This window comes from Salvelinus namaycush, chromosome 4 (genome assembly GCF_016432855.1).
Source record: "Salvelinus namaycush isolate Seneca chromosome 4, SaNama_1.0, whole genome shotgun sequence".
NCBI classification, from domain to species: Eukaryota; Metazoa; Chordata; class Actinopteri; order Salmoniformes; family Salmonidae; genus Salvelinus; species Salvelinus namaycush.
The window spans coordinates 27,754,510-27,772,323 of NC_052310.1; the positions used below are offsets into that span (position 1 = coordinate 27,754,510).

Below are 17,814 nucleotides of genomic sequence, written 5' to 3' on the forward strand. Positions count from 1 at the left end.
TGTTGCGTTTCGGGGTCACGACTAGTCGTTAACCTCGGCTGCAGCGCTTGGTAAACTTATACTGCACATATATTCTTAACTCGCATGTTTTATACCCTCGGGTCACAAAGGGGCGTTTCCGTCTTTATGACGTGTAGCCCGTTACAAGACAAGGTATTAGAACTTACTATGATCTCGTTTAGACAACTAAAATCACAGTTCATCGTGCTGCTAGGTGACCTAAATTGGGACGTGCTTAACACCCCGGCCATCCTACAATCTAAGCTTGATGCCCTCAATCTCACACAAATTATCAAGGAACTTACCAGGTACAACCCCAAATCCGTAAACACGAGCACCCTCATAGATATCATCCTAACTAACTCACCCTCCAAATACACCTCTGCTATTTTCAAACAAGATCTCAGCAATCACTGCCTCATTGCCTGTATCCGTAATGGGTCTGCGGTCAAACGGCCACCCCTCATCACTGTCAAACACTCCATAAAACACTTCAGTGAACAGGCCTTTATAATCGACCTGGCCGGGGTATCCTGGCATGACATTGACCTCATCCCGTCAGTAGAGGATGCCTGGTTATTCTTTAAAAGTGCCTTCCTCGCCATCTTAAATAAGCGTGCTCCATTCAAAAAATGTAGAACCAGGAATAGATATAGCCCTTGGTTCACTTGACCAGCATAAAAATATCATGTGGCGTTCTGCATTAGCATCGAATAGCCCCAGTGATATGCAAGTTACGAACCAATATACACAGGCAGTTAGGAAAGCTAAAGCTAGCTTTTTCAAACAGAAATTTGCATCCTGTAGTACAAACTCAAAGTTCTGGGACACTGTAAAGTCCATTTACGTCATTTAGCAGACGCTCTTATCCAGAGCGACTTACAAATTGGAAAGTTCATACATATTCATCCTGGTCCCCCCGTGGGGAATGAACCCACAACCCTGGCGTTGCAAGCGCCATGCTCTACCAACTGAGCCACACAGGACCATGGAGAATAAGAGCACCTCCTCCCAGCTGCCCACTGCACTGAGGCTAGGAAACATTGTCACTACCGATAAATCCACTATAATTGAGAATTTCAATAAGCATTTTTCTACGGCTGGCCATGCTTTCCACCTGGCTACCCCTACCCCAGTCACCTGCCCGGCCCCCTCCACAGCAACCCGCCCAAGCCCCCACCATTTCTCCTTCACCCGAATCCAGATAGCTGATGTTCTGAAAGAGCTGCAAAATCTGGAACCCTACAAATCAGCCGGGCTAGACAATCTGGACCCTCTCTCTTTCTTATCTGCCGAAATTGTTGCAACCCCTATTACTAGCCTGTTCAACCTCTCTTTCGTATCGTCTGAAATTCCCAAAGATTGGAAAGCTGCTGCGGTCATCCCCCTCTTCAAAGGGGGAGACACTCTAGACCCAAACTGTTACAGTCCTATGTCTATCCTACCCTGCCTTTCTAAGGTCTTTGAAAACCAAGTTAACAAAGAGATCACCGACCATTTTGAATCCCATCGTACCTTCTCCGCTATGCAATCTGGTTTCTGAGCTGGTCATGGGTGCACCACAGCTACGCTCAAGGTCCTAAACAATATCATAACTGCCATCGATAAGAAACATTACTGTGCAGCCATATTCATCAACCTGGCCAAGGCTTTTGACTGTCAATCACCACATTCTTATCGGCAGACTAAACAGCCTTGGTTTCTCAAATGACTGCCTCGTCTGGTTCACCAACTACTTCTCAGATAGAGTTCAGTGTGTCAATTTGGAGGGCCTGTTGTCCGGACCTCTGGCAGTCTCTATGGGGGTGCCACAGGGTTCAATTCTCGTGCTGACTCGCTTCTCTGTATACATCAATAATGTCGTTCTTGCTGCTGGTGATTCTCTGATCCACCTCTACGCAGACGACACCATTCTGTATACTTCTGGCCCTTCTTTGGACACTGTGTTAACTTACCTCCAGACGAGCTTCAAAGCCATACAACTCTCCTTCCGTGGCCTCCAACTGCTCTTAAATGTAAGTAAAACTAAATGCATGCTCTTCAACTGATCGCTGCCCACACCTGCCAGCCCACCCAGCATCACTACTCTGGACGGTTCTGACTTAGAATATGTGGACAACTACAAATACCTAGGTGTTTGGTTAGACTGTAAACTCTCCTTCTAGACTCACATTAAGCATCTCCAATCCAAAATTAAATCTAGAATCGGCTTCCTATTTTGCAACAAAGCATCCTTCACTCATGCTGCCAAACATACCCTCGTAAAACTGACCATCCTACCGATCCTCGACTTCGGCGATGTCATTTACAAAATAGCCCCCAACACTCTACTCAACAAATTGGATGCAGTCTATCACAGTGCCATCTGTTTTTTCACCCAAGCCCCATATACTACCCACCACTGCGACCTGTATGCTCTCGTTGGCTGACCCTCGCTTCATACTCGTCGCCAAACCCACTGGCTTCAGGTCATCTACAAGTCTTTGATAGGTAATGCCCTGCCTTATCTCAGCTCACTGGTCACCATAGCAGCACCCACCCTTAGCACGCACTCCAGCAGGTATATCTCTCTAGTCACCCCCAAAGCCAATTCCTCCTTTGGCCGCCTTTCCTTCCAGTTCTCTGCTGCCAATGACTGGAATGAATTGAAAAATCACTGAAGCTGGAGACTCTTACCTCCCTCACTAGCTTTAAGCACCAGCTGTCTGAGCAGCTCACAGATCACTGCAACTGGACATAGCCCATCTGTAATAAGCCCATCCAACTACCTCATCCCCATACTGTATTTATTTATTTATCTTGCTCCTTTGCACCCCTGTATCTCTCCTTGCACATTCATCTTCTGCACATCAATCACTCGTGTCTAATTGGTATATTGTAATTACTTCGCCACCATGGCCTATTTATTGCCTTACCTGCCTTTTCTTACCTCATTTGCACACACTGTATATAGATTTTCTTCAACTGTATTATTGACTGTATGTTTTGTTTATTCAATATGTAACTCTGTGTTGTTGTATGTGTCGAAATGCTTTGCTTTATTCTTGGCCAGGTCGCAGTTATAAATGAGAGTTGTAAACTTGCCTACCTGGCTAAATAAAGGTGAAATTTAAAAAAATTAACATTCTCTTTGATCAGGATATTTTCTACACAACGCACATGTATGTAAACGTCATGTACATATTATGAAAACTCTTCAAGTTACAATGTTTTCGTTGTACCGTCGTCATTTAACTTTTAATTACGTAACAAAAAACGACATTCATTTTCATATTCCATCTGTCATTGATACCACCATTTTGGCTGGTGAAATATAACGTGTCCATAGTACATTTTTTGCATGTTACAGTTCTAAGGTAGATTCTTCATGAGGCACATGCATTCCAGTCTCTTACATTAGAGACTAGGAAGGAGTTGGGCTACTGCCTTATAAATTACGATGGGCGTGAGATCATAACCCCCCACCCCCCCCCCCCAATCAATCCCTCTATACCTCTCCCTCTCTGCTGGAAGTAGGGATATCTCTGTAGAACCGTGATTCATTGTAACCCGATCCTCACAGGCCCCTCATGACATCAGTGTCTTGTATTTATATGCATTGATGATTCTATTGAGTAGCAACATTTGCAACAGACATTGCTTTACAGCAATCAAAGGTTATCTAAGCAAACCACTGCACTGGACAGTTAGAAAAACAAGCGTTACATGTTGACCACACTGCTCGCGTTGCAAAATAAATGTACACATGTTTTTCAATCATTGCACCCACACTGCTCGCGCTCATAAACTAGCGTCTGCATAGCCATGCGGTAAAATAGAACTTGGTTCCATTTGTGATGCTTGATGCGCTGCAAGTCCCGCCTCTCCCATCTCCCATAGTTTTTTTAGGAGCATATACCCACGTGGTGGATTGAAAGATGAACTGAGGTCCACACTCCAGTTGACGGTAGTACGTCACCTTAAAGTTTGTTGCCAATCGCCGTATAAAGTCCAAAGAAGAAGAAGCTTGAAGGAGGAGAGATCACTAGAAACAAACTGAGTTTACCCTTTTATCTGTGGATTCATTTGTCGGAGTAGGGGACCTTGTACATTTCAGGTAAAATAACCACCCAATGTTTATATCCCAGGACAAATTAACTAGCAACAGCAAAGAGTTAGTTTTGATATTTCAGACTTCATTTTGATATTTCAACCTGCGTGTCCTGATCGCGTCTGGTGTAGGTGGACAAAATCAACATGCGCGCGTTGACGTGGTCTGGTCAGCATGTTAGTGTAGCTAATGTTAGCCACGTTGTTGCTGGCTAATGACTCATGCAACCTACAATGAAACCAAAGTAAGAAACTATTCTAGCAACTTGTTACAAATTGCTTCCCACAAATCTGATGGTTAATCGTAGGCTGCCAGTCGTTTGCCGTTTTTCCTTTGTTTACCAAACACCACCGCTGGAAAGGAGCAACCGTTTGTAGAGTAGCTTAATCAGGATCTTCTCGTTTTGAGCTTGTTTATCCAAGCTTCTTTGACTTTTCACAATTTATTATTTCCCTGTGGCGAATCGATAAAACCCTAATCCCCCCCTCTTTTTAAAAATACGGCCTTGCACCCCCAAACACAGCTTGATTTTGGGATTATGTAGAAATTAAAATAGTCAGTTCAGGTCTACCAATCTTTTTTTTGTTTTAATTTTAAGGGGTGGATCATCTTAATAGATTGTTGCTTCCATCAATGTAATTGTCTGCATCATTTCTAATCCGCCATATTTTGGGAGGGTAAATACAGTGGGGAGAACAAGTATTTGATACACTGCCGATTTTGCAGGTTTTCCTACTTACAAAGCATGTAGAGGTTTGTAATTTTTATCATAGGTACACTTCAACTGTGAGAGACGGAATGCAATAAAATGCAAATGAATTACTTAAAAATCATACAATGTGATTTTCTGGATTTTTGTTTTAGATTCCGTCTCTCACAGTTGAAGTGTACCTGTGATAAAAATTACAGACCTCTACATGCTTTGTAAGTAGGAAAACCTGCAAAATCGGCAGTGTATCAAATACTTGTTCTCCCCACTGTATATATATCCATATATATACACGCATGCATACATATACACATATATACATACACATACCTATATAGATATACATACTTTTTAAAGAATATACCTTTATTATTCCCCGCAAACCCTACCACCCTTCCCCCAATTGGAGTAAACTAATAAACACTTAGGCTTCTACCTTCAGTTTATACATTTTATACACATTTTACAGGTACAATCTATTTTACAATAGTTATATTTAGTTTATTTTTAGTCCTTCCTCTATTTTGATAGTTTGATTTCTATTTGTAACTGTGCTGTTTCACAAAATTTCTGAACCTATATACATTTTACAGACCCCATATGTTTTACATTGGTTATCTTGTTATTAGTCCCACCCTTCAGCTCCATTCAACCCCTCCAATCTATCTTTCAACATCATCCATATTGGATTTCTATTTGCCATATATTTTTCAACTGTGCTGTGATGCTTCACAATAGTACTGAACCTTTCTATTCTCATAGCTTCTACAGATTGTAAATTAAAAATAAACATTTTTGCTAAAATAATTATTATATTATTGATTGACTATGGCTTTTCAAATCACCCAGTATTGCTATCTGCAGCGTTAGGTCTAGGCAAATGTTGCAATTCTTCAGCCATTCCTGGACCTGTGACCAAAAACGAGCTACATATGGACAATACCAAAATAAATGATCTAATGACTCTGCCTCCTCACAGCAGATTGTATCGCCCATATATATAACATTCTATTGTTTGCAAGAATTTTGTATAGTAATTTAAATTGAAAAATTATAACTTGAATCGGGCGTTGTTTTGCGTATCAATTCATTAACCATGTGCCATGGAATGGGTACATCGAAAATCTCTTCCCAACTATTTTGCAATTTATATGGCACAGCTGTCAGTTTTTTGGTCCGTAAATTTAATTGGTATATGTTTTTATTTATCACACTTTTCTTTAATACTTGCCTCTTCCATTTTTGTGGTAATGCTGCAATTAATTGGTTGTAATTTTGGGTAGAGCAGCCATTTGTCTGTGTTAGCTGCATGTGTGACAACTCCACCAGTCCTATTTATGTCATTCACTGAAATTATACCTATTTTTTTTTTATTCTTTGAAAAAAGTTTTTTTTATCAATTAGTTTATTTGAGTTTAACCACAATATTTGTTGTATTATTTGTTCTGTCTTTTCAGGTGGATTAAACTGAAATTGCAACCAACTTTCTAAGGCTTGTTAAAAAAATTATGATATTTTGGAGATTATTTCCTTTTCAAACAACTGAAAGTGAGCAGGTGTAATCTGAATAAAGGCAAAAAGGTTATTCTTGAACATAGGATGAGACATTCCTACCAATTTACTATAGAACCAGTTTGGATTTAAGTATAACTTTTGTATGACTGATGCTTTAGTGAGAGGTCTAATGCTTTAATATTTAATCATTTCTGCCCTCCAAATTCATATTCGTTATATAAATAGGCCCTTTTAATTTTGTCCGGCTTGCCGTTCCAAATAAAATTGAATATTTTTTTGTTCATATAATTTTAAAAGTAGGTCACGAGGTATAGGCAAAACCATAAGCAAATAGGTAAACTGTGATATGACTAAAGAGTTAATCAGGGTGATTTTTCCACAAATAGACAGGTATTTTCCTTTCCATGGTAGCAAGATCTTATCTATTTTTGCTAACATTCTATAAAAAATTATTGGAGAGATCATTTCTTTCTTTTGGGATTTTTATACCGAGTATGTCCACATCTCCGTCAGACCATTTAATTGGTAAACTACATGGTAATGTAAAATTAGCATTTTTTTGTGATCCAATACTTATCATAATTTGGTTTTAATCCAGAGAGGATAGCAAAAGTATCTAGATCCTCTATGAGGCCGTAGAGAGATACTAATTGTGGTTTTAAAAGGAAACAAGAATCATCAGCGTACAATAACACCTTAGTTTTTAAGCCACGGATTTCTAATCCCTTAATATTATTGTTTGATCTAATTTTAACAGCTAACATTTCGATGGCAATAATAAATAGATATGCCGATAGTGGACAACCTTGTTTTACTCCTCTAGATAGTTTAAAACTTTCTGAGATGTAGCCATTATTTACTATTTTACACCTAGGGTTACTATACATAATTTTATCCCATTTTATAAGAGATTCCCCAAAATTGAAATATTCTAGGCATTTATATATAAACTCCAGTCGTACTTTATCAAAAGCCTTTTCAAAATCAGGTATGAAAACCAGGCCTGGTGTCCCCGATATTTCATAGTATTCTATTGTTTCCAGTACTTGTGTCACGAATCCCGCCGAAGATGGTGCCTCTTCCTGTTCGGGCGGCGGTCATCGTCGCCGGCCTACTAGCTGCCACCGATCCCCTTTTCTGTTTCATTTAGTTGTGTCTGATTTGTTGCACCTGTTTCGTGTTTAGGTTTGGTTGTGGGCTATTTAAACCCATTTGGTCCGCCGGCTTTTGTGCTGGCTTGTTTTTCTGTTTGTGGTGTTCGTTTATTCTTGTGGTGTCTGTTGCTGCTCAGTTTCGTCCTGTTTGTTGGACTGGGACTTTACACACCCTTGTGTGTGTGGCGTGACTGTCTCTCTGGTTGTATTTGAAATATTAAAAATCCACATCTTTTGGAACTACCCTGCTCTCTGCGCCTGACTCCTGCACTCACCACTTATTGAAGCCGTGACAGAAACCCGCACCAAAAAATGGAGTCAGCAGGAGCAGCGACCACCCCTCTTCCATCGATGGAGGAGCGCGTCCTCCATCACACAGCCGTCCTCCATCGGATCGGTTCGGCGATGGACCTGATGATGGAGAGCATGGAGCGATGGGAGAGGAGTGGTCTCCCGACATCCACCCCAGCATCCACAGACGACACAACCCCCTCCTCCAACGTCATCGTCTGGTTCCAGCGCGTTGCGTCTCGCGCCCCCGAGGGAGTACGATGGAGTGGCGGCTGGGTGCCAGGGGTTTTTGCTCCAGCTTGAGCTCTACCTGGCTACCGTTCGTCCGACTCCCTCGGGTGAGGAGTGTGTGAGCCTCCTCATCTCCTGTTTGACGGGTAGAGCCCTGGAATGGGCCAACGCTGTATGGAACGGCTCAGACTCGGCTCGGGACCACTACCCGGAGTTCACCCGCCATTTTCGGGCCGTATTCGACCACCCTCAGGAGGGCTGAGCGGTGGGTGAGCGACTCAGACAGGAGACGAGGAGCGCGCAGGACTTCGCCTTGGAGTTCCGGACCTTGGCTGCTGGTGCGGGGTGGAATGACAGGGCCCTGATGAACCACTACCGATGCAGCCTTCGGGAGGACGTCTGCCGGGAGCTAGCTTGTCGGGACACTACACTCTCCCTCGACAAGCTTACAGACATGTCGATCCAACTGGACAACCTGCTAGCTGCCCGCGGGCGTTCAGAGGGGGTCTTGTCAGTTCCACCTCCCAGCCCTCCCGCTCCAACTCCGATGGAGTTGGGAGGAGCTGCATCTAGGGGGACCGGCGGAGGAAGCTCCTCCTGCACCTACTGCGGCCGGAGAGGACACACTTCGGACCGGTGCTGGAGGAGTCAGTCAGGGAGTCAAGATGGCAGGCGGAACACTTCTCGGCCACCCCAGGTGAGTAGGCACCAAACTCACCCAGAGCTCCCTGTTGGTCACATGTGTTTATTTATTTTTTCCCCTGCGTTCTTTCCCTCTCTCCAGCATAAGGCGCTAGTCGATTCAGGCGCAGCTGGGACTTTTATGGATCGCGGACTCGCCCGTAAGTTGGGTTTTCCGTTGGTGCAGATAGACCCACCTTTCCCAGTGCACTCCTTAGATAGCCGACCGTTAGGGTCAGGGCTGGTCAGGGAGGCCACGATACCGCTGGACATGGTAACGCAGGGGAATCATAGGGAGCGGATCAGTTTCTACCTTATTGATTCACCTGCGTTTCCAGTGGTGTTGGGGATTCCCTGGCTGGCTAGTCACAATCCCCTCATTTCCTGGAGACAGGGGGCTCTTCAGGGGTGGTCAGAGGAGTGTTCAGGTAGGTGTATAGGAGTTTCCATCGGTGCCACGTCGGTGGAGAGTCCAGACCAGGTTTCCACTGTGCGCATTCCCCCAGAGTATGCCGATTTGGCGATCGCTTTTTGTAAAAGAAAGGCGACCAAATTACCACCCCATCGACGGGGGGATTGCGTGATAAACCTCCAGGAGAACGCTGCACTTCCCAGGAGTCACGTGTACCCATTGTCTCAGGAGGAGACGTTGGCTATGGAGACATATGTCACGGAAGCTCTGAGACAGGGGTACATTCGGCCCTCCATGTCACCTGTCTCCTCGAGTTTCTTTTTTGTGAAGAAAAAGGAGGGAGGACTGTGTCCGTGCATTGATTATCGAGGTCTAAATTCGATCACAGTGGGATTTAGTTATCCGCTACCTGTCATCGCTACGGCGGTGGAATCATTCCACGGAGCGCGTTTTTTTCACAAAACTGGATTTCAGGAGCGCGTATAATCTGGTGCGTATTTGGGAGGGAGACGAGTGGAAAACAGCGTTTAGTACCACATCAGGCCACTATGAGTACCTCGTCATGCCGTATGGGTTAAAGAATGCTCCAGCCGTCTTTCAATCCTTTGTCGATGAGATTCTCAGGGACCTGCACGGGCAGGGTGTGGTGGTATACATTGATGACATCTTGATCTATTCTGCCACCCGCGCCGCGCATCTCTCCCTGGTGCGCAAGGTACTTGGGCGACTGCTGGAGCATGACCTATACGTCAAGGCTAAGAAATGTGTGTTCTCCAAACGAACCGTTTCTTTCCTGGGTTATCGCATTTCCACCTCGGGGGTGGTGATGGAGTGTGACCGCGTTAACGCCGTGCGTAATTGGCCGACTCCGACCACGGTAAAGGAGGTGCAGCGGTTTTTAGGGTTTGCCAATTACTACCGGAGGTTTATCCGGGGTTTTGGCCAAGTGGCGGCGCCTATTATTTCACTGCTGAATGGGGGGGCCGGTGCGTTTACTGTGGTCGGCCGAGGCAGATGGAGCTTTCAGCCAGCTGAAGGCGCTGTTTACTGATGCGCCCGTGTTGGCGCATCCAGACCCTTTGTTAGCATTCATAGTGGAGGTGGATGCGTCCGAGGCTGGGGTTGGAGCCGTGCTGTCACAGCGCTCGGGCACTGCGCTTTTTTTTCTAAGAAGCTGGATCCGGCGGAGCGGAACTATGATGTGGGGGACCGGGAGTTGCTAGCTATGGTAAAAGCCCTGAAGGTGTGGAGACACTGGCTTGAGGGGGCTAAACACCCTTTCCTCATCTGGACTGACCACCGCAATCTGGAGTATATCCGGGCGGCGAGGAGACTGAATCCGCGTCAGGCTAGGTGGGCCATGTTCTTTACCCGATTTAGATTTACCATCTCTTATCGACCAGGTTCCCTCAACACTAAGGCCGACGTGCTGTCCCGTCTCTATGACACTGAGGACCGGTCCATCGATCCGACTCCCATCCTTCCAGCTTCTAGGCTGGTGGCTCCGGTGGTATGGGAGGTGGACGCGGACATCGAGCGGGCGTTGCGGTTGGAACCTGCGCCCTCACAGTGTCCGACCGGTCTCAGGTACGTGCCGCTTGGTGTCCGTGATCAATTGATTCGGTGGGCTCACACACTACCTTCTTCAGGTCATCCGGGGATTGCGAGGACGGTGCGGGGTCTTAGGGGGAAATACTGGTGGCCCACCTTAGCTAAGGACGTGAGGCTCTATGTCTCCTCCTGTTCGATGTGCGCTCAGAGTAAGGCTCCTAGGCACCTGCCCAGAGGGAAGTTACAGCCCCTCCCGGTTCCACAACGGCCCTGGTCTCATCTATCCGTGGACTTTCTTACTGATCTTCCCCCATCTCAGGGGAACACTACCATTCTGGTCGTTGTGGATCGGTTCTCTAAGTCCTGCCGTCTCCTCCCATTGCCTGGTCTCCCTACGGCCCTACAGACTGCGGAGGCTCTATTTACCCCGTAGTGCCGGAGGACATCGTATCTGATCGAGGTCCCCAGTTCACATCCCGTGTTTGGAGGGCGTTTATGGAGCGTCTGGGGGTCTCAGTCAGCCTGACCTCTGGTTATCACCCCGAGAGTAATGGGCAGGTGGAAAGAGTGAACCAGGAAGTGGGTAGGTTTCTGCGGTCGTATTGCCAGGACCGGCCAGGAGAATGGGCGAGGTACGTCCCATGTGCGGAGTTGGCGCAGAACTCACTCCGTCACTCCTCCACGAACATGTCGCCATTCCAATGCGTGCTGGGCTACCAGCCGGTCCTGGCTCCATGGCATCAGAGTCAGACCGAAGCTCCTGCGGTGGAGGAGTGGGTACAGCGCTCTAGGGAGACCTGGCGGGCAGTCCAGGACTCTCTTAAGCAGGCCGGTGGACGGCAGAAGAAGAGCGCTTGTTGCATGTCTGATAATCTACCATTTATATAGGAGTGGTTAAAACATGCTAATAATGGTCCTCTGAGTATATCAAAAAACTTTTCTTTCTTGAATAAGTTCCTACATTTTTGCTTTTGTTTTATAGATGATTACTGAATTGCATGGCCTCTAAAGGCACACTTAAAAGTGTCCCATACAATAAGGGGATCTGCTGTACCTATGTTATGTCTGAAAAGGTCAGTTATAAATTCTTCTGTCCTAGTTTTAAACAATTTATGATCTAGTAGGCTTTGATTAAATTTCCAATATCATCGCCCACGTGAAAATTCTGTAAGAGTAATATATATGCCAATTATGTGATGATCCGACCACATTCTGTCCCCTATCAACACTTTTTAACTTTTGGTGCCAGAGAGAATGGCATAAGAAAGTAGTCAAGGCGACTTGCTTGATTAAGCCTCTGCCATGTATATCTCACTAGGTCAGGGTATTTAAGTCTCCATATATCCACTAATTCCAATATATCCATGACATTCATGATTTCCTTAAGTGCCTGAGGGTGAAAGTTTGTAGTGTGATTTCCTTTCCTGTCCATAGAGGTATTTAAGACCGTATTAAAATCTCCCACCATAATAATAGAGTCTAGTGTTGCTTGTAGAGTTGATCAATTCTTATATATATTTTCAAAGAAGCTTGGATAATCATTAGTTGGACCGTATAGGTTAATAAGCCATATCTGTTTATTGTCCAATAACATATTTAAAATAATCCATCTACCTTGATCTGTTTGGACAATTTGCACATTTGGATCAAAATTACTGTTAATTAAAACCATCACCCCTTTTGAATTTCTTTGCCCATGGGAGAAATATATTTCGCCCCCCCAGTCCTTTTTCCACAAAACCTAATCTAAAATTGTTGAATGAGTTTCCTGTAAACAATAGATATTATATTTCTTCTCTCTTAGCCAGGTAAATACTGATCGTCTTTTCTTATTATCTGCTAGGCCATTACAATTGTAACTGGCTATACATATTTCACCACTTACCATAATGAGACACAACTTTCAATTCTAATTATCATAATATGTTTGTAAACGTACCATTAAAAAGTAACATGATGATTGAGTGTCTATTTAGCTGTACCATGATATTTGCCTTGCTACTAAGTAAACCTCCAATTGGTCCCCACTATTCCACCCTCTAAAAGCCCTCCTCATCCCGAGTTGGGTTGTCATCCCAATGCCCGGCAGACCACCTCCGACCTCCCGTATCCCATAGCCCTGAAAAGACTGGGATCCATCCTTCGAAAAGAGCTCACAGTGCCATTTACAGAACAGAAGTCGATCAAATGCATTTCCATCACCCTCACCTCAATTTGTATTATATATAGCCATCAAAAAATATATATTTTAAGAATCCTGTTTCTTATTTTCCATAATTAGCTATTCATATTTGTAGTAATGTAGGCCATTTATGAAAAGGATTTTACCTCTCACCAGTCTCGCCATTACCAAAATTACATTATTACAAGCAATTATTATATTAGCAAACAATTGTTGTGAATCATCCTCTATTGTCCCTAACATCTTTTACTCCTTCGCAACAGTTGTGGGATACACACTCAACCCTTTACCCCCACACGACCATAGGCTCACATTCTCAACAGTTGCACCATCCCAGAGCCCAACTCAAGAAAGGCCTTGATTTACAAATGCATATATACAGTTGCAGCTGTATGAGAAGGCCTGCAAGACCGGCCAAAAATTGAGAAATTTTATTAACCATTGTCAACGTCCTAGATGATGGAGGTCAAATGTACACCTTTTCCCTGAAACACCCACAACACGGTCCCCCGTTTTGACCATATTCCCAAGCATCTCCGTGTCAGACTTTTGATTTTGTGCCACCAGGGCCACAATAATATACCAATCTTAATGCGTTCACCTTCTTCCCGAATTCCGACAGTTACAACAACCCAAAACTAACATAGCAGCCTTTGTTGTAAAAACGGTGGCTAAAATCTCTTTCTGAGAGTTCAGAAATCCATTTTTATGTCTACACAAGCTGTCTACTCGCAGTGCCCAGTGGGAGGGAGGGACTGGCTCCCGCTAGTGAGATTTGCAGGCCAGACACTTTGATTGCAGGGATTAAGATAAGCCTGTTTGACCAAATCCTCAAAGTTAAAGCCGCTCCAAAAACCGAAAGCTTTGAGTGAAGTGACCGACTAGAATTTGCAGCCGGCACTGATGCGACCAAGTAAACATTAAACTTGCACAGCCAAGTCAAAGAGACGCAAAATGTGATTTAAATGGTCCCACTCTAGAGCCAGCCCTGCGCTAAAAGAAAATGTGTGCGTATGTACACCTACCCACACAGACTGCTAGAACTATGTGTGTGTGACCATGTCTCCCCCAACTCTCTCCCCCCTCCAGATCCTGTACAACAGAACCATGGTGCAGCTGGGGATCTGTGCCTTCCGCCAGGGCATGATCAAGGACGCCCACAATGCCCTGCTGGACATCCAATCGAGTGGCCGCGCCAAGGAGCTGCTGGGCCAGGGCCTGCTCATGAGGAACATGCAGGAGAGGAACGCCGAGCAGGAGAAAATCGAGAAGAGGCGACAGGTAAGCTACAGCTCAGCTAAACTAAACTCCGCGAAGAGACCACTGGTAGGTTACGGCTAGGCTAAATCCAGCAGAAAAGACTAGAGGTAATCTGGGGTTGGGCTGATTGAACAGCAGGACAGTAGAGGATTGAGAAGAGACTACCTGTACGGTAGGCTAATCAAAAACAACAGAGGAGACAATAGGTAGACAAGGCTAAACCCAGCAGAACTAATGACTGGTAGGCTAGGCTAAACCAAGCAGAAGACGCAACATGTATGCTAGGGTTAGGCTAGGCAAGGCTAAACCAGCCGAACAGGAAAAGATCGAGACGACAGGTAGGCCAAGCTCGGCTAGACTAAATATGTAGACTAGGCTAAACGTAGGCTAGGTGAAACCCATATGCACGTCGGGATCAGCGACCTCTTCCACATAAGTTCTGGGTTGTTAAGCCTTTGTCAATTTGAAATTGGCTCAAATTAAGCGCTGTCCACAGGGTATGGCATGTCGTTGCAAAATGGAGTGATAGCCTTCCTTCTTCAAGATCCCTTTTACCCTGTACAAATCTCCCACTTTACCACCACCAAAATCACCCCAGACCATCACGTGCTATGCTTGGCAGATGGCGTCAAGCACTCCTCCAGCATATTATTCTGTCCATAACACTTTTTTTCAAATTTTCCTCTGTCCGCAAAACACCAGTTTCAACATCAACAGTAAAGAGGCGACTCCGGGATGCTGGCCTTCTAGGCAGAGTTCCTGTGTCTGTGTTCTTTTGCCCATCTTAATCTTTTCTTTTTATTGGCCAGTCTGAGACATGGCTTTTTCTTTGCAACTCTGCCTAGAAGGCCAGCATCCCGGAGTCGCCTCTTCACTGTTGACGTTGAGACTGGTGTTTTGCGGGTACTATTTAATGAATCTGCCAGTTGAGGACTTGTGAGGCGTCTGTTTCTCAAACTAGACACTCTAATGTACTTGTCCTCTTGCTCAGTTGTGCACCGGGGCCTCCAACTCTTTATATTCTGGTTAGAGCCAGTTTGCGCTGTTCTGTGAAGGGAGTAGTACACAGCGTTGTACGAGATCTTCAGTTTCTTGGCAATTTCTCGCATGGAATAGTCTTCATTTCTCAGAACAAGAATAGACTGACAAGTTTCAGAAGAAAGTTCTTTGTTTCTGGCCATGTTGAGCCTGTAATCGAACCCACAAATGCTGATGCTCAGATACTCAACTAATCCAAAGGAGGCCAGTTTTATTGCTTCTTTAAATAGCACAACAATTTTCAGCTGTGCTAACATAATTGCAAAAGGGTTTTCTAATGATCAATTAGCCTTTTTAAAATGATAAACTTGGATTAGTTTAGAAGAAAAAGAAAAGCACACCTATTTAGGTGCTGGCTAGCGGCCCAATGATATTAGGCCACACTTGGCCATGATTACAGACACCTGTGTGTCTTTTGACACTATATAAGTCATCCCGCAGTCTTTGTGATTATACCCTGATGAAGACAGCTTGGCTGTCGAAACGTTGGATATTACATTTTTGCATCTGAGCTCCTAGAGTGTGCGGCTCTCCTTTATTTTCAAACTTGGATTAGTTAACCTTTAACGAGTCACCAACCCGGATCCGGGATCACCCCCCACTCCCCCCCCACTGAGTAGCATAGCTAGCATAGCGTCACAAGTAAATTGTAGCATCTAAATATCATTAAATCACAAGTCCAAGACACCAGATGAAAGATACAGATCTTGTGAATAAAGCCACCATTTCAGATTTTTAAAATGTTTTACAGGGAAGACACAATATGTAAATCTATTAGCTAACCACGTTAGCATAAGACACAATTTTTTTACTCCAACAGTTTTTTCCTGCGTCAGTAGCTATCACTAATTCGACTAAATAAAAATATATATAGCCACTAACCAAGAAACAACTTCATAAGATGACAGTCTGATAACATATTTATGGTATAGCATAGTTTTTTTTTGAAAAATGTGCATTTTTCAGGTATAAATCACAGTTCTACATTGCAGCTGCAATCTGAAATAGTGCTGACGCAGCCAGAACAATTACAGAGACCAACGTCATATAACTAATTACTTATCTTAAAACATTTCAGAAAAATACACAGCGTACAGATATTGAAAGCCCAACATCTGGTGAATCCAAACAATATTTCAGATTTATTAAATGTTTTATAGCGAAAACAAAATGTAGCGCTAAATTAGCATAGCCACGCCAGCCAGAACCAGCTGGGCGCCCGCGACCAGTTCACATGCACGACAGATATATGAAATAACATCGTAAATTGGGTCTTACTATTGCTGATCTTTCATCAGAATGTTGATCAATGTGTCCTTAGTCCTGATGAGTCGTTCAATCCATTCATAATGGCAACTTTCCCTCTTCATTTAGCATATGTACTGGTCGACTGGCCAAAGTAAAAAAAGTCACAGAACGGAACACGGCAAAACTCCCGAAAAAATTCAAATAATCTGATTAAACTATATTGAAAAAACATACATTAAGATGATATGGTCACATGTATCAAACAAACTTCGAGACGGAGATAGTTTTCATCCGTAACGGCAGCAAAACAGTAGACAATCGCACCTCCAAATAGCGCGAGTCAGAGAACCGGAAGTTGTCGGTCACGCCAAAGAAATAGGTCTTATTTCACGTCAGTACAAGGTAAACAAAAAATTTCTCCTCTGACGTCCTCTTGACACCCAGAGGAAGACGAATGAAGTGTGTTTCGGGTCATAGGTGGCGTGACCATATATAGGCAGAGCGTTGAAGCGAGCATACACATCTTGCATTCTTCTTCTTGGTCAGGGAAAGTGCTGTCAAATGACTTCTGTTTAACTCAGAGACAAAATTGAAACGGTTTTAGAAACTATAGATTGTTTTCTATCCAATGGTATTAATTATATGCATATGTAAGAGCAATAATTGAATAAGAGGCAGTTTAATCTGTAGAGGAAATTATGCTAATGCGAAAACAGCACCCCCTATAGTGGCAAGAAGTTTAACTGAAAAGCAAAGGTTTCATGCAGTGTTTTCCCCTTACTGACACAATGACGTGCAAATCATGATGCATGTTTTTTTCTTTCCTCCCACCAAATCACAGGTAGGCCTTTGCAAATATGAGCAAATTAGCCATTCTATGCAGTATTCTATTTTTCACTTAACCGTGTGGAGTTAAACTCAATGAGTTGTATTGAGTAGAAGTGTGAATTTCAGCGACAGGTCTTTGGAGAACGTTTAGAAAACGTGACCAAGCGTTCAGGGGACAGGGCGAACAGGATGCTAGGCCACTTTTTTTTCTACCGCTAGGATTTTTAAAAATGATGGTATCGTGATACTAGGCCTGGTATTGTATTGTTACGACACTAGGCGAGGACAAGGTTGGGTTATGACTAGGGGTGTGATGTTTAAACATTTAAAAGAAATTGGGATTGTTAATGTTCCGAAATTTGTGAATTCACGTCCTTTTATGATTCTTCGTTCAAACGTTTTACACAAATTCCTAGTAAGTATCCGCCACATTGCTTACATCTCTCCTATCCTGCAATTTAAAACGAGAAAGTGACAGTCATTTCAGACTATTGAGAAGCAGCCATGGGGTCCATGTAAATATAATTACAAAAACATACATTCCCATTCAAGTTCTATGATTGGTGCACCGGCTGCCATATTGAGTGTACCCATAACCTGAAAGTAATGTTGTGTTCATGATGG

The 17,814-nt window shown here is 43.9% G+C and overlaps 1 protein-coding gene across 1 annotated transcript in view; it reads left to right on the plus strand.

Moving 5' to 3' along the window:
* The window catches only part of LOC120045815 (eukaryotic translation initiation factor 3 subunit C-like), a 31,709-nt gene extending 17,552 nt beyond the window's left edge, over positions 1–14,157 (plus strand). Inside the window, exon 4 of the mRNA XM_038990750.1 lies at positions 13,906–14,157. Within this exon, the coding sequence (XP_038846678.1) occupies positions 13,906–14,157 (252 nt within the window). The remainder of the gene's footprint in view (positions 1–13,905) is intronic.
* Positions 14,158–17,814: the final 3,657 nt, after the last annotated feature.